General features: G+C 55.0%; 7 protein-coding genes across 7 annotated transcripts; 5 read left to right on the top strand and 2 right to left on the bottom strand.

Annotated features, from left to right (window-relative positions):
* The first annotated feature begins 358 nt into the window (after window positions 1–358).
* On the top strand, window positions 359–4,358 carry DICSQDRAFT_134999 (uncharacterized protein). Its single transcript, XM_007364032.1, has 5 exons — window positions 359–952; window positions 1,015–2,300; window positions 2,353–2,551; window positions 2,603–2,671; window positions 2,728–4,358. The coding sequence occupies exons 1-5, from the start codon at window positions 376–378 to the stop codon at window positions 2,910–2,912; spliced, it is 2,316 nt and encodes a 771-aa protein (XP_007364094.1). The 5' UTR covers window positions 359–375; the 3' UTR covers window positions 2,913–4,358.
* A 627-nt stretch (window positions 4,359–4,985) lies between these two features.
* DICSQDRAFT_12195 (uncharacterized protein) lies at window positions 4,986–5,469 on the bottom strand (the record flags this gene model as incomplete). The annotated part of the gene is made up of 4 exons (XM_007364031.1): window positions 4,986–5,026; window positions 5,085–5,177; window positions 5,242–5,336; window positions 5,402–5,469. Coding segments are annotated over 4 exons (297 nt in total), but the record flags the coding sequence as incomplete, so codon positions are not given.
* Window positions 5,470–6,392: 923 nt separating this feature from the next.
* On the top strand, window positions 6,393–8,097 carry DICSQDRAFT_134996 (uncharacterized protein). Its single transcript, XM_007364030.1, has 3 exons — window positions 6,393–7,057; window positions 7,111–7,303; window positions 7,357–8,097. The coding sequence occupies exons 1-2, from the start codon at window positions 6,953–6,955 to the stop codon at window positions 7,240–7,242; spliced, it is 237 nt and encodes a 78-aa protein (XP_007364092.1). The 5' UTR covers window positions 6,393–6,952; the 3' UTR covers window positions 7,243–7,303; window positions 7,357–8,097.
* Window positions 8,098–8,629: 532 nt separating this feature from the next.
* On the top strand, window positions 8,630–11,316 carry DICSQDRAFT_179478 (Phosphodiest-domain-containing protein). Its single transcript, XM_007364029.1, has 12 exons — window positions 8,630–9,109; window positions 9,167–9,257; window positions 9,318–9,331; window positions 9,392–9,409; window positions 9,459–9,498; window positions 9,549–9,635; window positions 9,694–9,743; window positions 9,794–9,851; window positions 9,909–9,993; window positions 10,045–10,106; window positions 10,167–10,589; window positions 10,644–11,316. The coding sequence occupies exons 1-12, from the start codon at window positions 8,757–8,759 to the stop codon at window positions 10,959–10,961; spliced, it is 1,599 nt and encodes a 532-aa protein (XP_007364091.1). The 5' UTR covers window positions 8,630–8,756; the 3' UTR covers window positions 10,962–11,316.
* A 788-nt stretch (window positions 11,317–12,104) lies between these two features.
* On the bottom strand, window positions 12,105–14,357 carry DICSQDRAFT_134993 (glucoamylase). Its single transcript, XM_007364028.1, has 6 exons — window positions 14,164–14,357; window positions 13,787–14,063; window positions 13,571–13,718; window positions 13,355–13,514; window positions 13,021–13,296; window positions 12,105–12,956 (listed from the first exon to the last, which is right to left on the bottom strand). The coding sequence occupies exons 1-6, from the start codon at window positions 14,320–14,322 to the stop codon at window positions 12,252–12,254; spliced, it is 1,725 nt and encodes a 574-aa protein (XP_007364090.1). The 5' UTR covers window positions 14,323–14,357; the 3' UTR covers window positions 12,105–12,251.
* A 2,601-nt stretch (window positions 14,358–16,958) lies between these two features.
* DICSQDRAFT_168418 (uncharacterized protein) lies at window positions 16,959–17,675 on the top strand (the record flags this gene model as incomplete). The annotated part of the gene is made up of 1 exon (XM_007364027.1): window positions 16,959–17,675. One exon carries the CDS (start codon window positions 16,959–16,961, stop codon window positions 17,673–17,675), a length of 717 nt encoding a protein of 238 aa, XP_007364089.1.
* Window positions 17,676–18,172: 497 nt separating this feature from the next.
* Window positions 18,173–19,243, top strand: DICSQDRAFT_12532 (uncharacterized protein; the record flags this gene model as incomplete). The annotated part of the gene is made up of 2 exons (XM_007364026.1): window positions 18,173–18,999; window positions 19,114–19,243. Coding segments are annotated over 2 exons (957 nt in total), but the record flags the coding sequence as incomplete, so codon positions are not given.
* Between the last annotated feature and the right edge of the window lie 421 nt (window positions 19,244–19,664).

The following is a 19,664-nucleotide window of genomic DNA, read 5'->3' as shown; positions in this document are numbered from 1 at the left end:
AAACTAGCATGACCAGGCCCAGGATGAATGAACCTATGTACTTGGTGTGCTCCGTCTCTTAGACGCTTCGTATTGTGGGCGCACACATATCCAAGTGACCACGGATGTCGTAGTACGAAGTTTATTGTTCAGTGATGAGAGATCTAGGACTAGGTACACACGATTCGATGCCCCGTAAAGCGTGGCCCGAGGCGTACTGAACGGAAAGGAACTTAGACGCCAGGTGGGGTGGTCTGTGCGTGAGGCTCTTGGCGCCGATACGTGCCGTTCTTGGAACTTATCTACTGCACATCGCCCGCCGCTCCTCGTTCACTTCCTCGTCTCTGACTCTTCCTCTTTCTTGGTTACCGTGGCGTCGAACGCTGTCACTTTAATATGTCTGGCTCACATCTCGTAGATCAGACCACAGAGGCAGTCCCCAACCTACCGGGTACACACCCTCCCGCCGAAGACCCCGCTGCCTCGCTTCGAACAGCAGCACTGCTCACGCTGAAGTCTAAGAGACGTAAGCTTACCGCAACTACCACTGCACCTCATATTGCACGATCTCTCGCTGCGCCGCCATCGATCGAGCTCGACTACGGCTCTGAAGAGCCATCAGGAACAGCTTCCTCCGAAGTCTCTGGGGCGACCGTGCAACCAGCAAAGACTGTGGCTGCACCCTCCGAATCAATGGACGTTGATGATAGTCAAGCACGGGAGGAGGGCGAGATCAGCGACTCTGAGATGGCCCCGCCTACGCCCAAACTCAAGCCTGACCTGACCTTCAACAAAGTCGTAGAGCAGGGGAAGGCAGCCACGCAAACTCCGCCACAGAAACCCAAAGTTGAACCTATATCGCCCACGCTCAGTTCTGTTCCTTCTCGTCCATCTGTGTTTGCTTCTCCCGCCCTGGTTCCCGCCTTGGCATCAGCCCATGTCGATGAGAACCATGTCCGGCCAGGATTAGCCTGTAAGCCCCCGTGTCGATGTAATCTACACTACCCGAGCTGACAAGTTGCGTGTCTCCCGTAGTGACTCAAGCGCAGTTCGACGCAGCGAAAGACATTGTCTTAGATCTGCTTGGCTGGGGCGTGCGTCCGGAGTATCTCGTAGACTGCGGTCTAAGCCGAGAAATCATCTTCTACGTTTTCGTTGAACTCAACCTTCGGCTCCCGACCAACCTAGATGTCACAGGCCTCCTGCCGTATACTCCTTCAACTGCTCCGACATCCCCAAGCGCTCCTCCAAGGCCTCAACAGACCGAGCCGGTGTCATCTCTCTCAGCTGCTGCGGCGCCTTTTGTACCCAGTACGAGCAATGCCAACGAGTCCGCTGCACTGTCTCCCAGTCTCTCGGATATGGAGCAACAACGCAAAGCGGAGCTGCTTGCCCGCAAGGCCGTTCTGGCCTCGCGGAAGCTCAGGCCACAGAAGTCATCATCTGTCTCGCTGCCTTCTACCAGCCCTGTGGCTTCTACTAGTTCTACCATCGACATCGTTCCCACCAAGACAGTGGACGACTTCTTGAAGAGCATTGAACCTGCGGCTCCCTCGACCTCGACCACAGGTGCGACGACTTCGACGAGTACGGCTTCGGCTTCCATGCGGTCTTCTCGCGCTGTTTACATGGACCGTATGAATGTCGATGAAGTACCTGGGCTATCCGGAGGGCCGACGACGGATTATACGCCGCTTCCCCGCCCTGTGCCGTCTGCTCTGTCAGCAAAGGTATCCGGCATCGGAGAGAGGATGCCTCCGTCCGCGACCTCGTCAACATCAAATCGCTCCTTGGCCGCGCCCCCGTCTACCTCCGCTATCGGTAATGGAGACCTGTCGTACGGTAATGACGATGACATGGGTGTTGTTCCTGGCCCGTCCCAATCACGTCTGGCATGGGAGGATGCGCAGTCCACAAGCGTCCGCCGGGGGACCAAGCGGCCTGTCGCCGCCGACTTCGTCGACTTGGAGCCCGGTTCCTCTCGCTCAGGGGTGCGAACCGACAACTACCGGCCACCAGTTCGAAGAAGGACGACCGGCTTTGCAGGTCTCACTCAACGACGATGTGTCATCGACCTCAGTGACACTGAAGACGAGCAGGAAGAGGCAACTCTTTTGATCAGTGTTGTGTCGTCCAGGACGGACTCTCGTGGACCAATCGCGAGCACCCCTGAGGCGTCCGTCGCCCCGACACCGTGTGTTGATTCTCCGGTTACTCCTCTGATTAACCCTGCGGCATTGTTGGAGAAAGAGGAGCAGATCCGGAGAATGCGGGAGCTTATTGCCCAGCGTGAGCAAAATCGGTTAAAGAAAATCGCACTGGTTTGTTTGCACCTGCCATTGCACATACGGATGCCAGCTGACTGCTTCATAGGCGTCGCGCGGTACTGCTCTATCGTCGAACACGCAGACCAACGGCTCAGCTACTGTCAAGCAAGAGGAAGATGACGCGGTTTCCGCACGATCGTTACATCTTTCCCGAAGTAGTTCGTCGTCGACGCCGGAAGTCTCCAGTGGACGACTGAGCGAGAGTCGAGATGAGCGTACAGTTCTGAGCAGTCTTGTCTATCGAGGTCAGTCTGCCCCACCATATATCGCCTGATCTTCCTGCTTATTGTTCCCAGGGACCAACGGGGACGGGACTGTATCTCTACCAGACTCGGAGTCGCCAACTAGCCCAACAACACCGATAGGTTCTCATCGCTATGCAACATCCGTGCTACTATCCTCTGACGCCTTTTCATTACAGAGGTCAAGGCGCTAGAACATGCAGTCACAGGCGACGAAGGCAAGTCCTTGGACAATACGAGTTCTCCTGCAGTACTTCATCCTCATCGTTCATCCCTATCCCTGCTTCCTCTCAATCTTCGTTTTCCAATTCCGACGATTCTGGGGTTTTTGCGTGCTCGTAATGTTGGGTGGCATGCGTGGTGACGTCATCGTACTTGTTTTCGATGGTCGTGTGGTGATGCGGTCCCTAGTTTTGACAGCTGAAGCACGACAAGAACAAGCGGCAAGGATCTTTTCTTTTTATGCCGCGCCTCTAGCGGCTATCCGAATCCATGCTAAACTCTTGTCTTCTCTGGGTACTCTCTTTTGTACTCCCATTTTTATCTTTGTTACTTGCCCTTGTCATCTTTCTACCTATCTCTGTCTTGTCTGCCCTTTTCTTTCTTTCCTTCACAGGTTATCGACTCTGAGGAATCTGTCGAACAAAGTGATAGCGCAGAAGTCGACGTCGTTGGCATCCGTCCAGAGACGTCGGCTCAGGTACGTATTCATTTGCGGTATCCTCGCGTAGGAAACAACCGTCGGTCGACTGCTGCTGACTACTTCTGCTACAGATCGAGGTCATCGCAACTGCCGAGCACCAGCAATCTACCGAATCGTCCACATCTTTTGAGACTTATCATTCGCTGTTAGATCGCCATCCTCTCCTGCGTGCCCCTCTGCAAGACTCCGGTTCTCTCGTGCCTATGCCTCCTCCTGCAGCTTTCGCTGGATTATCTTCCAGCGCGACCTCCGCTAACATTGATCTGAAACCGCTCAAGCAAGCCTCGGTTCTAAAGTTTCTGTCAGATAATCAGGGCCGAGTCTGCCAATATGACATAGGTGGAGAATGTAGAGACAAGGATTGCGAGAACGTTCACCTCTCCCGGCTATGCGCGGTGGAGCCTAGTGGTATGTCCCTGTTTGCCTGATGCCTCGTCGCTAACCTCTTCATCACTTGTTTATCTCATACTCTCTGCGTCTATCCTTTTCATCGGCGCACTTCTTGCGCTTGTAGACGAGGACACAGCGCAATACTTGTGCTCGTCAATACCGGCCGCTCAACGATTCGGCACGGAAGCATTCAAGAAGGCTCTTGACCTGGCACGCCTCAGCCACCCGACCATGTCGTTCGAAGCCCGTGTACAAGAAGCGCTGTCCCGGCTCGGACTGCGATAGTTGGCGCGACGATTGGTGATTTCGGCAAGCGACCCTTTCGACCTGTGGTCAACAAGCCCGCTCCTGCAGGTTCACGGCCCTGTCGAGGCGGCGAAGACGTTCGTTCGTTGAAGAGCGCGTAGCGCCACCGGCTCGTCCGCGACGGCGCGGGCGGTCGGCAATGAAGGGCAAAGAGGAGGATTAACAGCTACATGTCTTGTCGTTGGGTTGTGGGTTGTGGGCGCTCGATAGTGGCGTGTTACAGCTTCTTTAGAAGCGTGACGACTCCTGCGCGTTGTGTGTCGGTGTTCGCGTTCGGCAGATTGGTGGCAAAGATAAAGATGGTATTCCTATACCCAGCGGCTGGCGACACACGGATTCGCTTGGGTTTGTGGTCGTGCGTTCTGTCGGTCGCCCGCATCTAGTACTGGCATTGTTGCATATGGACCTGCAATTGTATCATTTTTTGCATTCGAAGTCTGCTGCGTCGGTCTGCGCGCGTGCATGTGATATGGGTCATCAGACGATAGGGCGGCAACGCGGTGGAGGTGAGGTGGGTAGACGTGAGGCGGCGTTATCGCATTGGTAGGTATACAAGCTATGGTACAGAGCATCTGGGGCATTAAAATGTTCGTACGGGTCAGTCACCGGCAATCCTGACAGATCTCACAGCAGAACCCAGAAAGCTAATGTGCCAACGATGGCGCTCCATAGATGCAATCCCGCCACGGTCGTCCGCGCACCGGAGTTTCCAGTGCCAACAGCGCCAGTGATGGTGCTCGTCGAAGATGCACTCGTCCCCGTCGTTGAGTTGCTAGGGGAGGTCGCGGTCGCAGTGGGCTGAGTGCTGCCAGATACCGCGGACGACGGTGTGCCCGAGGGAAAGAAGATAGAAGTCGATGACCACGTCGTGAGCGGACTCGAAGCACTTGATGGGATTGTGGTCTGGATGACGGTCGGCGGCAGACTGACGGACGTCGTGGGGTGAGTGGTCTGGTGCGGTGGGAACCTCCTGGAGCTCGACGCTGCGTCCGCTTGCGTAGTAGGGGCGAATGACGAGGAGGATGCGTCGGTGCCGACGATCGTGAACGGGGGGCTGATGTCGCCAGATGAGCCAAACACTGAAGAGGGAGGGCTCTTAGCGTGCATGAAGGACGTGCAGTGATATAGTATACGTACAACAGACGATGTAGTCGCTGCCCGTCGTAACTGTCGGGACGGTCAGAGTGACGTTCCCGTCAAGAATGTTGAAGCCTGACGCGAGCACAGTGTCTGCAGCAACGAGTTCATACTGTAAGGGACGTGGACGTGGCAGATGATTAGTGGGAAACCTCACCGAGCAGCAGGTGCTCCTCCCCGTTGGTGAACGTGCCGAGGATGATCTGAGCCTGAGGGTTAGACGGCTGAGCACCGTTCAACCCTGACAGATCCCTAACAGGTTCAACGCTTAGTTGAACGCCTGGCCTCGCTACTTGTGTTATGTATGTGGGACTCACCAAGTCACCGTCTGCGTGTCTCCTGCCTTCCACACGGTCTGAGCCGTAGGGTTCGTGATGGGCGGGGAAATCGCATCACGAGGGTTGAATGCGAGCGGCTTGGCTAGAGTCGTGACAGCCAGTGCTAGCAGGAAGAACATTGCGTGCATGGCAGTTGGGAACATAGACACGACGGTGTGCAGCGGAACCTATTTGAATGGAGGTGCAGCACAAGATCCGGGATGCAAGACCAAAGGTGGAGCGAAATGAGGAGACGGTGGACTTCGCAGGTCTCGTGAGTAGTGGGACTCTAGCCGTGATACCCTTTCACCAACTGCACGCCGCGAAGGTCCAACGGTGTCGTGGTTGTGGTCGACTCGAACGAGGACGAGTGAGGGGATAGGCTGGTACAACGCCTCAAATTGGACCCGTGGACAGTCCATCAGGCGGGCCTGCCGGGTTCTCTAGACGAGCTTCTGCCGAGTGTGAATATAGATAAGCATGATAGCCCTCCGTCAACATGCTGATGCGTCGCATGCACAATGACAGAGCTGGGAAATAGCCCCTTGAAACGCGTACAACATGCAGGACGAGTCGAGGTCCGAGGAGTTCGTGTGCGGGCGCAGCCTGCGCAGACTTGGTAAGTCACGCAGATCCGCAGATGCATGGTACAGGGACAAGCGCTGGCGGCGAGCAGATGCGCGGGAAATACTTGTTTGTGGCAAGTCATGCATCATGCCCCATGCAGCCAGCACGTCTCCTGGTCACCCATAACGACACACATCGCGCGCAAGTGCCACAAACTTGAACTTGGAGTCACTGTGTTACTGCCCGCACACAGGTCGAAGGTGACGGTCCTTCTACTTGCGAACGTTTCGCATCTAGACCTGATCCAGTCGGTTGGCAAACCTTCGACGTATGCTCTCCAGCTCAGACGTCCCGACGCGCTTCGCTAGGAGCCCGCCTCTAAAGCCTTGGCTCATCGATATGCTGATCAAACCCTCCTTAATGAGAAGTCTCGGTCACAGCTCCATGAGCTACCATGTATGCATCTCCGCATGAAGACCTTGCATATCCTTCGGTTCTGCATCCCCTACGTCGCCACGTTGTGGCATGACCGATTAGGAAGTATTACGTGACACCGCAACGACGGTCGCTCATCGTCTCCCTCAAGATTCAAGTCAAGGCAGTCGCGCACAACCTTGCAACGAGCCCCCGTCCTTCCGATATGACCAAAGTCTGCGACCCGAACAGTGGCCCTGTCAGCGACGTCGAGGTCATGGTGGCTAACAAGATCGATCTTGCAGTGGCTGGGCGCGTCCGACAGTACTCAATATTGTCATAGCACCTCCCAGACCGCCATGGAAGCCGACTTGCTTATTACGCGGGGACGATAACTTGCCCGGCTCGCCCATCCGTATCGTCGCTGTCGAGATGATCGGCGCTATCTCCCCTGTGCTCCTCATAGGAGACAGAGTTCCTACAAGCTCCCTCCCGTCCCGCATCCAATCTGCTACCCCGTCCCCCAGCAACAAGGCGACAACTTATTGGGTAGATGCAGGCATGCACGCGATGGAAGCGGCCATCGGCAAGCTCGACATCATCCGGATACTCAGGGACGGTTACGTGCAGCAAGCTCACAATTGGCGTCGCCCTGTTACTCGCGCTGTCGTGCAGGTGCGTACTACAATCCTTTCATTTACACGAGCATCTGAACTTTGTAACCGCAGGCATACCGGGTTTGGAAGAAAAGGCTTCAGGTCTCCGAACGGCTTGCAGTCAAACGCAAAGCTATAGGAATTATGGAGGAAGTTGGCCCAGCTCCCCTTGAGGAAGTTTTTCTGGTTCGTCCTACCTTTTGATCGTTTGACATACGCTGATCAGCCATAGATGGAGGAGCTACTTCCTGCACCTCTGAAGGAGGTAGGCTTCGCGTGATGGCTGTCTCTCCCTTCGTTGTGACAATTTTATTCCAGGCACCGCCCACACCACCGCCAGCATACACTTCACCTCCGAAGAGCGCCTGCGGGCAATCGATCGACGTCAAAGACCGAGGCATTGACTATGGCTGTAGCGACCAGCAACCCACGGAGTGTGTAACCGATCACGCCTTCCTAGTGCAGCTGCAGTGCCAGTCTCAGTCGCCACCTCCACTGACGGCATCCGCCTGTTGCTAAGGTCTTTCCTGAGCTAGTCTGAGTTTATCATGCTCGCAGGGACAGCTACTGGCAATATGTTGGCCATCCATTCCAATCCATCTACACCGTCACTATGCTACCTTCCCTAAACTCCAGATGACCCCTCGCTCCTGCACCCATCACTCCCCGAAGATCTGCACAATCCGGTACAGTCGTGTTCTGCGCTGTTTGCTGCAGAGAACGCAGACTTTACCGAGGGCGACGTGTTATTGGTTGGAGGTACGGAGCCTGAAGGCGTTCGAGGGCACCCATTCACGGAGTATCCCGCAGTAGCGCATTCGTGGACGAAGACGAGGGCGAGGGCGACGAGGTGGAGGTCTTGTGTTGAATGGGCAATTTCTCTTCCCTGGGTTCTCGAGGCGATTCTTCACCCTTGCGCGCGTAACTCAACTTCTGTTTCCTTGGCATAATCGCTTCTGTAACGCTGGGGGTAAATCTGTTGATCTTGGGAGCCAGTCAGTTTGCTCTGAGCTATGTGTCGTATGGACAATCCATATCAACTTGTATACATCTTATTCCCGGTGGCGCTGCGTGTCTTGGCTGATTATTTGCATTGCGTGTACCACAAGCTCGCCCTCAACTTTCATCTCGTGGCTTGTCTTTCTGAGATTGAGTCCATAGCTTTACAAAAGGCGTACCCACGATATTACCCCGTTCCTATATGGACGTCCAATCTACAAGCCTTGGTGCCTGAAAATTGTCGACCCGAGTCTGTGATCAAAGTCGAGCTGCATTGCCTGAGAAGGTCCTATTTTGATGCGATGCAAAGACATCCTCATCCCACACGATTGTAATCGGTGGCTACGAATACCGTTCCGCCTGATATTACAATGTCGTACAATGAGAGTATCCCCATCTGCACTTACAGTTATGACTTATTGGCGTGCCAATAGCTAGCCGTGACGCAGTGGCTGAGCAATCTGGCAATGGAAGCAATGTTACGCCTCTTGGCGGTTGGTAGTGGGTCCCATAAAAGGAATGACCGCGGAGGTTGTATTACGTAATCCTCTCGGGACGGATAGCATCCTCGGAGTCACTGCTGCACGTTCCAGCCACTCAACATCAGCTGTCCCTCCTCATTCCATCTCGAACGTACGAGCGTACCTGCAGGCGGGCCTCTGTTCAGCTATTCTCTTCGGTCGGCTTCTAGGAGACTCTCGCTGGGCAGCCTTGTCGCTATGAAACCGGAGTACTTCAAGCTCGCGTCCGCTTCGGATTCCCCGCGTCATTCGTTAGACGATGAAGAGCGCAAGACGTTGATATCATCTGAGCAGCGACGACTCGATGATGCACAATATGATGAGGAAGAGACCGCAGAACTTCCGCCTCCGAGCAGGTCCAGGAAATGCGTCGTGTTTAGTGTGCTGTTCTTCTCTCTGCTCTTGCTCTCCATCGCCATTCCGTTACGAAACTTCTTATCTGGCCCCCGGGCGAGCGACACGAAACCCCAGTTGAACACGCAGGGCCTACTCAGCAATGGAACGCATGACTTCAAGAAGACGGCGATTATCGTATCCATTGACGGCCTACGGTGCGTCAGCCAGGGTGCTATCGTGTTTGAAGCGGCGTTGTGAACGCTGGGCTATAGGGCGGACTACCTCGACCGTAATTTGACGCCTCACTTGCTGGCTATCAGCAAGGACGGGCTTCGTGCGAAGTCTATGCAGCCTGTTTTCCCGGTATGTTTGCCGCTCTTTGTGCGGTGCATAGGATCTATGCTCACTTGAACTTGATTGTAGACCCTTACTTTTCCGTGAGTTGTCATACCCACGGTATCTCATCATAGACGAAGCTCACCACCGCGACTACGAAGTAATCATTGGGCTTTGATGTGAGTGTTCATGGCGAAGTGGTGTGCAGCTGTCCTGAAATCGCGCTAGGACTGGACTATATGCGGAGTCCCATGGGATAGTAGCAAACGTACGTCATATCCCGATTATGTGTTAACGCGGTCTTATCTCGGCTATTAGGATTTTTGGGATCCAGCGACAGATCGTCAGTTCCACTACAATCGTATTGAGTCTGCATGGATCGCGGATTGGTGGCACGGCGAACCGGTACATCGTGGCCGCTTGTATCAAGGCGGACCATGTGCTCATAAGTCTTTGCGCGCAGATGTGGGAGACAGCAGAGAAGGCTGGCGTAAGGACGGCAAATCTCATGTGGTGTGTTCAATGGCAGAATGTTTACCAGGCTCTTCTGATTCTTTCCATAGGCCAGGACCGCCAAAGACCACTAGCGGCGCTTCACCGACATACTTCGTACCTTGGAAGGTATGTTCATTCGGTCGTTGAGTGTGCCGTCTACTACTGACGATGTACGCCGACCAGGATCACGTACCCTTGAAACACAAGCTCAGCCAGATCCTGAGTTGGATCGACCTGCCAGTCGATACTCGTCCTCAGTTCATTATGGGTACGCCTGACCAGTATTTCGAGCAGTTGAGTATCTTTCTGACGTCTACAGCATACGAGCCTTCTCTCGACCAGGCCGGTCACAAGTATGGGCCAACATCCAAGGTTGTCGATGTTAGTTATTCTTCCATCCCTGCCCTCGATATAAGCACTCACAGCCGTCCACATCCGTAGCAAGTCTTGAAACAAGTGGACGTCTTCGCACGCGACCTCCACGACGAGATCGAGGCACGCAACCTGACCGATATCGTCGACATCGTCTTCGTGAGCGACCACGGTATGACGGACACGAGCCATCCCGAGCTTGTCTTCATCGACGACATTCTCGGTGACGGCTACAAGCACATTAAGCACGAGGACGGCTGGCCGGCAATGGGCTTGCGCTTCGATACGCCCGAGAACGCAGACAAATACCTCCGCGTGCTCCTGAACGCGTCGCAGCTCAGCGACGGCAAGTTTGATGTGTACACGCACGAAACGATGCCGAAGCGCTGGCACTTCACGAACAACGAGCGCATCGCGCCCATATACATCGTACCACGGATAGAATATGCCCTGACGAACCGCATCGAGAACGGCTCGGGTATGAACAAGGGGGTAGGTGATCTCGTACGGTCAATCTTACGTCCGTTGGCTAACGCCAATGCGCAGAGTCACGGCTACGATAACCAATACAAGGAGATGCACGCCATGTTTGTCGCGCATGGGCCCTTCTCCGCTGTTGTGAAAGCAATCGAGGCTGACCGCGCGAAATCATCTGCGTCCAGCCCCGTGCGGCGCCTCGCGTCGCTCTTCGGGCGCGACCTTACGCGACCGAATAAGGGCTGGCACTCGACCGCGGACGACGCGTACGTGATGGAGACGTTCGAGAACGTGCAGGTGTACAACCTCATGATGAAGCTGCTCGGCATTGAGGAGTACGCCGCGCCGACGAATGGCACGAAGGGCTTCTGGGATAAGTACTTTTGAGCGACTGGGTGATGAGGATTGTGGGCGGGGGCTCAGAGCGAAGGGATAGAGCATTGCTGCACGAGGATGTAATGCACGGACGGTGCGTTTGCATGTAGACTATTCTTGGTTAGACTTTGGACCACTGCTTGGATCGTAGTGTTCAGGGATACGCCTCGGGAGTGCTTTGATCATTGCGGGCTGAACCGCTTTCAGCTACCAATGCTTTGGTTACCACCAAGGCTAGCACTTGACTTACAGATTCTGATAGTAAGTACGTACCGTAACGAAGTTGTACGGGTTTGTTTAGCTGCCGTGCAGGAGAGCCACGACGTAGCAATGTGTCGTCCCTGGGGCTTAATGGCGATCGCAAGGTAAACCATTGTAGCAGTTGCGTGACCCACAGAGGAGCTGCCCTGGTGGGGCGACGACAATAAGTGGGCCGACGATTGTCGTCCACACGTTTGCGAACTTAAGGACTCCCCGACGCTTTGTGGTGGGCGCTATGCCGCGCCACCGGACAATGGGACTCCGGGGGATAAGGGGCGATGGTCATTGCTCGTCGATTTCATGATCATCGTGAGAACACCACCAGCGTCGCCACAAAGCAGGTATCATGGAGGACATGAGGGTACATACTGTCTGAATCTGGCACCATGTAATGCCGAACATAGCGGGAGAGCATGAAGACGCAAGCATTCTCCATCAAGATCGACCGATGGGACAAGGTACCCAGCTCGCGAACGCACGGTGGTCCATCCACGTGCTTTCCACCGTCATAATGGTGGACGTCGTGAGATAACAAAGCAGATCGAACGTTGGCTTGGCTTTCAGGGGAGCTGAAGGGAGAAAAAAGAATCGATTGAAGGTCAGCCGGTGTGTCAGTCGAAGGGCAAGAGTCACATACCTAGTCAATCGATTTATGACTTACGCGCTCCGTCTGTCGTTCTGCGATCATGACTAGAAGTGACGTACGAACGGCCCACGATAGTGTCGAGCAGATAGAGATCTGGAGTCACAGTATAGAAAGCGGCGGCGATGCCCGCAGCCAATGCGCATATGGTCTGGTTTTGACGCAATGATTATGGTCCATAATATCGGTGCCCAGTTGGTAGGTCTATTGATACAAACGTATGGCTATCTTATTAGTAGCGTACAACGGGGTGACTGGCACTCGAGCCGAGAGACAACTGCGCCAAGAGTCATGGTAATTCATTGCCCCACTTCACACCCCATCTTTTATAAGTCATTGGGCGATGTAACACCGGCCCCCTCGGTGCTGCAGAAGACTCGGGTCAAAATGGGGATCATTCACCGCCAGGAGTCGTTCTGAGTGACTGCCCCACTGGCAGGCGTGGTGATCGAGTTGTTAGGGTCAGACTCCCATGTGACCTGGCCGTTATTCTTCCGGATATACTTGTACTCGATGACGGTCGACGCAGGAAGGGTCACCGTGATGGACCACGTGGGATAGTTCGCAGAGGAGAGCAGGAGCGCTGTGTCGGGCGACCAATCCTGGAGAGCGGGGACGCTGCCGGTAATGTATATGTTCTCCCCGAAGACCGTCGTCGCGTCAACATTGAAGGTGACGGAAACAGTGGGGCCGGCGTTGCCATTGCACTGCGAGGGTACCGTCAAGCCGGACGCACCCCAGCTCGCGTACGTCTTGCCAGAGCGAGCGGCGAACGCCGTGAGCGCGGACGCGTAGCTCCAAGTAAGATCGGCGGCGGAAAGGGGCGAGCCGGTGCTCTTGTCAAACTGCTCCGAAAGACCGCCGTTCGAGGGTGTGTACTTAGCATTGATCGCTAGGAAGCCCTCGGCGAAGTTCTTGATGGAAGCAGTGAGTGTACTATAGGTCGAGGAGGAGGAGCCGTAGGTGCCAGTAGTGACCGAGGAGTCGAACTGTTGGAAGAAAGCGAGCGACGTCGAGGTGACCTGGAGGGAGCCTTGCTTGTCCCAAGTAATGAGAGCGTCGTACAGTTGCTCGGCGACGGCGAATACGGAGAGATACCAGGGCTAGATATGGTACGAAAGGCGTGATGAATCACCAATAGCTGCGATTGGATGATGATGAACTCACGTTGCCATTGAAGTAGACATCCTCGGGGTAGCGACCCACGGCAACAGCAGCATTGGATGCGATGCCAATGTTGATGCTGTATACGGACCGGAAGGAGTCGACGTAAACCTTGAGGTTGGAGAGCGCCTTGTCTGAGCACGGCTGGAAGGTCGCAGCATCGCAACCAGCGTCGACGTCAAAAGTATGAATTGAAGCGAGGACGGAGTTTGAGTCCTTGCCAGACCGTCCACCGCCAGTATTCGAAGTCACGTAACCAGCGCTTGGGTTCCAGTACGACTGAAACGATCATATCAATCCCCGACAAATTGGGAGCGAATATAATGTACTAACTGACCTGAAGGAAGCATAGAAGGTTGTCTGCCTGAGTCGTGTAGCCATCGGCGACCGATGACTGGCCAACCGCGTTGGCAAATGCCGCACCCTGACGGAGCGCCCGGTGCTGTACCGCAGTCGTGAAGAAGGATGACGAGTTGATCTCTTCCCAAAGGTCAAAACTGAACAAGGCGCGAATCAGCTGCCATCGCAAGGACTTGGTATGCCGAACACATACGTCGACGAGTTCCAGTTGTTTTGGACGTAATCGAGGTCTAGCTTGATGATCGGCCACAGTGTGTTCTGGACGTAGCTCGTGCCATTTCCGTTCGCAAGCAGCCAATTTGCATATGTGATGATAGCGGTCGACCGGAGGGCAGGACCATCTAAGAGCAGGTAACCAATCGTGAGCGTGGCGCTTCGCTGGGACCGAGTTGCTCTTGCGAGCACTTACCACGTTGAGGACGGCCCCACGAGCCGGTGAATGCAGTCTCGTCGATGTTGAACTTAGGCTCTCCGAGACCCCCAGTGCTGACCGAGCCTGATGGATTAGACGTCTGCTGTAGGATAGATTCCGCCGTGGTGAACTGGTCAATCAGACCCTGAAGGGACGTGTCCTCTCCAGTGGTGAACTGGTCGATGATAGTCTTGAATACCAGAGACGAGTCGCGAACCCAGGTGTACAGGTAGTTGGGATTTGATGTGCTGGGGCTCGCAATGACCACACCCGCCTGTGGAACAGACGCACGAACGCGGTCATGTGTCAGCGCTCTACACGACACACGCATGGAACAGAAGCTCGGAGCTCGCAAGTCACCGCATGCTGCTCACCTTCGCCCCGCTAGCCTTGGAACCGCTCGGGCCGATGTTGGCGAGAAGCCCCGCCTTGGCCGCAGGGGACTCGGACGCGACGTACGCGTCCACCGAGGAGGATTGGGCATACGCACCGACCGCGAGAGCCGCCAACGACGTGAGAAGAGAGAAACGCATCGTAGCCGGTCGGAATCAAACCAAGGCGTGACGGCGATGCTGCCTGTGCACTGAAGACGGGAGGCAAGAGGACCTGGCCAGCGAGAAGTCGCAATTGGAACCCCTCAGTATATATCCTCCGGCGCTTCCTGAAGCGAAGTAGCGGAAGAACCGCGGCTGACTGTGACAACGACCAAATGCTACCATGAGCCGCCAACGAAGCACATGCACATGGAGGGCGACAGACGGGGAAGAGGTCAGGCGGCCACGCTTGATGCAACACCGCGACGGGTGTTGATGCCGTCCATGTGCGCGCGTGGCCACGAATGATTTTGCCAGGTGTGACCTGGCGAGCACCCGGAAATCAGATCACGCCTGGTCGTACTGCTTCATCTCGAGCATGACGAGTATGTAGACATTTATGGCAAATCAGGGGAACGAGGTTGAGGAAACATGTGAATGCGCGTGCGCCGACGCCTGTTCAAGACGTCGATCCCATATTCCCACGTTGCAACGCCCAAGCGCGTGATGACGCACCTAAGTAGTACTCGCGGATCTGACAGCTTGGGTTATCAAATCACGAACTGTGCTGGATGTAACAACGACTGCGCATTTGTACGATGACTCAAAGAGAGACCTCATTTACACAACACAAAAAAGAGGGGCCCACAGTCACTGGTAACCGGTAGCTAGCAATGTGCCGCTGACCTCACGGCATGTTGTAACACCGCCACTGTCTCATATTGACACTCAGACACCCGTTCAAAACCTGCCCAAGGCCATTTGTGTTCGCACCTCTCCCTTACTTCCGCTCTCGTCTTCACACCAGCGGAGTCCTCAACCTTGGGTAGGCACCAGTGACGCAGATCACTCTAGTTTCCGAATCGGCTCGCCATTACCACTCACTGGTGATCGAGTTTATTGTCGCTCGCCCTGGTGATTTACAGCCAGCATGCCATACATGAGGGGAAATTCAGCAACGTCGCAGGCATTGAGCGATCTTTTCGCTGCCTCAAGGGACGAACTTCGTCTCGGTATTATAAGGTCTGTCTTGATATGCCATAGCACGTTCCTTAACCGACTGATCGATCTTTCAACAGCGCTCGAGAGGCATGTCTCCCGCCTTGCCGGTGTCGCACTCTAGTTTCTGACCATCGCTCTGTCCCCAGGCTTGCGCCATTTCTCGTGATCTCCAACATCTCACCGGTCTATTTAGGAGATACGAGAACAACTTCCTTCCAGTCAACAAGCTTCCCGTCGAGATCCTCAGACGTATATTTCGGTTTGTCGCAGCACCCAACACTGATGTCCTTGGAAACCCATCCAACCAGATACACCGCGCGGTCACGATCACCAAGGTGTGCAGCCGTTGGCGCACAATCGTGTTGGAAGATCCCAGTATGTGGTGTCACATCATGGACGCCCATCGCACTCAGCTTGTCGATCCTCGCATCATTCTCCAGCGCTCTGGTACTTCGGCCCTCCATGTACACACCACTGTCTCGTATCGTAAGAAAGAGCGCGCAACCCCAAGCCACGTCATTGAGACTTATCCGGGACGCGTGCAGGCTCTCCATCTCACCGTTCCCTTACAGAACGCCGATATACTGCGTCTTGTGAAACAACTCCCGCCACTGCCTACGCTCGAGCTTTTAACGATACGCGCATTGGGCGTGTGGAGCCGAAGAATGAATGAGGTCGATCCCGAGACGTTACTTCTTTGTAATGGGGAGACTCCCCAACTACGTGCTCTTCACCTCGGTCCCCACATCCGCTTCATACCCGGCAATTCGTTTCCGATGCTCACTCATCTACGTCTCACACAGTTATGCGCGCGAACCCTCACCGTCAACAAAGTGTTGCGGCTGTTGTCTAATTGGTCACGAGGTTGCAGAGACGGATGTTGATGTTGGAAGGAAACTCGAGGCGCGCCACGATGGCAAATACGGTGGTTACATGGGCGTACTCGATCCACAACGTGTAACGACTAGCTGAAAATGGAACGTGCGGGAATTGCACCACGCACAACCGTTGGACTACCCGTCCCACTTTCCCAGCCCGTTACAGCCACTAAGCACCGTTACCTCGGGTGACTAAGCCGGGTACTGCCGTACTTCTCTGTGACGGTGCGTCATCCGTGACGCCACCGTTACATCCCCCCTCTCTCGATCGAGGCCTGGGGAAACCAAATGCCATTGGTTGAGCCGGGGTTCGAACGCATTCACTGACGTTCCACCAAATGTAACGACTAGCTGAAAATGGAACGTGCGGGAATTGCACCACGCACAACCGTTGGACTACCCGTCCCACTTTCCCAGCCCGTTACAGCCACTAAGCACCGTTACCTCGGGTGACTAAGCCGGGTACTGCCGTACTTCTCTGTGACGGTGCGTCATCCGTGACGCCACCGTTACACAACGCTTGCAGACGTGGCAAGGCGATCGTCTTGAGGTCGGCATCAACGTCTCCACCTGCGTAATCGATGGGGCTTTCATATAGCTTCACAGTCACCAGGCAAGGACAACTTTCATCGCTATCATAATCGTGATGCCACGGAATACCCGCCACCTCCTGTCTTCGTCACTCTCGCCCCGATCTTGCGGCATATAGAAGGCTTAACTCACTTTGAAGTACTCCACTGGCTGCCGTACGGCGAAATGGATGAAACGGAACCTAGCGCAGAGCACCCGGGCCACTTCCACATCATCGCCCAAGGACCACATTCTGCGCTCTGGATCCACCTCACCACAAAATACTACAAACCGGGGCGGGCCATCTCCCGCATCGTGCCACATCTCTACGCCATGTTGTCGACGGGCGACATGACGTCACTCCGGGTGTCGGTAGCCGATCCTAGCCACATTGCTTGTGCAGCTTCGCTGATGGAAGACGCTCCTCACCTGCGGACTGTTACACTGAGGAGCACATACGACAAGGACGACGGGAGGACCAAAGAAGGCCTTGATACCCTGGCGAGGACGCTGACGCCAGTCTCCTCCACCGACGGCGACGGAGGATTACGTGTCCCTGCACCGATGCTCGAGTGGTTGAACATCAAGGTGAAGGGAATCTCAACTTCGGACGACGTTTACGTCCGCATGGCTGAAGAGCGTGCCCTTTGCGGCCACCCGCTTAGATCCGAGGCGCCGCCTACCAGCCTCGTCTCCATTCCCAGAAAGGACTGGGAAGAGGTGATTCCTGAGCCTTTGTGGTCTTCAGGAGAGGATGATACAAAGCATGATCCCCGCGCTCTGTGGAAGTGCTGGCGGTCTCGGGGAATCGCTCCAACTTTCACGAACGTAAAGAACGAATATTGGAGGCTGTGGACGGACTGGGACCGTCATTCGATGCATGAACTGCCGAAGGACTGTTGAAAGCAAGGGTCAGTGATCTGTGGTCTCCTGAGCTCACGCAACATACTAAGAGACGCTGACAGAGTGAATAACATCATGGCCCAGACAAACATCGGAGCCGCGTACGGAGCACTCTGGTTGCTGTCGTTGAATAGGGAGCGGAGGAGCTAGGATTTCTGAGACGTTGGTATCACAATATGTAAATGTACTAGTCATTTTCTACGTGGAAAAGGGCGTGGTGATGAGAGTACTGATGCCAGTGACAGTCAACACCTAGTATGCCAGTGAAAGGTGTTTGCTCATGTTAGGATCAGAAGCTCTTGCATAATACAGCCAAATATACGGAGCAGCGGTCCGGGCGTCGAACCGCCGAACTTGCAAGCAGCGTGTCCGTACCATTTACGTGCACGACGTCTGCATGCTCTCCCTAGCCGTCTTGACTGCTCCCTTCGCGTATCGTGGCCTCTGCCCCATTCAACATGGATGTCTCGCGCACTAATCCACACGCTAACTCCGACCTCGTCGACGACCTCAATGAACTCCTTGAAAGACTTAGCATTCCGCTCCCCTTCGTGCTCGAAACCCCATCGGACCTCACACCAGGCCTTCTTCTGGGCATACTGGAGTCCATTATGCAAACACGTCTACCAATATCTTCCGCTGTTCGTGCATCACATGACTTCACGAACAAGGTCCAGGCAATGAAGATCTTCCTCGGAGTACTAGAGAATGACGTCTTGAGCGGGGAGGACGTAGGACTGAGCGAGCTCGATCCACGACGGGTAGCCAGCGGAGAGGAAGAAGAGGTCGAGTTTGTCGGAGAGCTGTTGTGCTGGCTGGGCAGACGGAAAGGTATCCTTGCGGGACCATCGAAGGCCGAAGACGATCCACCTCCATCACTGCCGCCACACGCATGTCGGCGCGCGACATCTCCGTCCACGCACTCCACTGTGACCAGTTGTGTGCACTCCAATCTATGTATGGTGCATACCGGCATCGCAGACTCCGACACGACCATGTCGTCCGTCGCGTCTGAGCAGCTTACGTCCATCACCCACACCCTTCCGGAGCTGCCATCTCTCCCGTCCGTCCCTCCGTCCCTACTTTGCCACAGCACAGCTTCGGCGAGCTCTGGAAGGCGTCAACCTCGATGTATTCACGAAATTGAGGAGCCTTCTTTCCTCTTCGATGGCGAGACGGATGTATCCGCCGCGACATCCATGTGTCATTGCGCTACCGTGGATGCGGACAAAGCAGAGGACGATCTCCTTTCTGCCCCGAGGACGCCGGTTCCATTCCGCTACGATGGTTGGATAGACAGAGCAAACGAGAACTCAGAGCTTCAGTTCTACTATCAACGGCGCTCACCGCCCAATGCAGCCGCTCATGCTTCCGCCAGCACGCGAGCAAAGTCGTATCCAAGCTTATTTCCGTTGTCGTCTCAGCCTCACCCGTTCAGCCAAACCACGCCACACCTCCGCTCGGCAAGCGGTGCGCGGCGGATTATCACCCCACACAACGCGCCGACGACCGAGTACACTCTCGCACTGTTGAACGAACGGGCGAGGTTGTTGGACGAGCTGGCGAAAACCAAGGGCACGCGGCCGGTGGGTATGTAGGATCTTAAGTTGTACATTTGGATCGCTGTTCTCGCTTCCAGTCGTTATGCTATCGCATATTATCGCTTTTTGTTTTGTTTTGCTCTACATAGCCTCCCGGTACCACCAAATGCGCCGTATCGGTTGCTTGCTCCGGCAATCATTATCAAACGCCCTGCTGCGTTCAGTGACCCCTGGCTTTTGTCGTGCCTCATGTGTGCCCTGACGTTAGTACAACACCACCATGTCTTCATGCCATGGTCCCTGCATTTCTGCTCTGGTCGCCAGAGGGTATGACGCACTTGTGTCGATGTATGTATGCGTCCCCTTTAGGTTAGACCTCAGTCGGGAAATCAAGATCTCCGTGGAAGACGTCGATCGGCGGGATTGATGCGCTTAGCGCGCCCAGGAA

The sequence above is a fragment of the Dichomitus squalens genome (assembly GCF_000275845.1).
Source record: "Dichomitus squalens LYAD-421 SS1 unplaced genomic scaffold DICSQscaffold_7, whole genome shotgun sequence".
In the NCBI taxonomy this organism is placed as follows: domain Eukaryota; kingdom Fungi; phylum Basidiomycota; class Agaricomycetes; order Polyporales; family Polyporaceae; genus Dichomitus; species Dichomitus squalens.
Note: the sequence above shows the minus strand (reverse complement) of the source record. Positions and strands in the feature narration are given on the sequence as shown.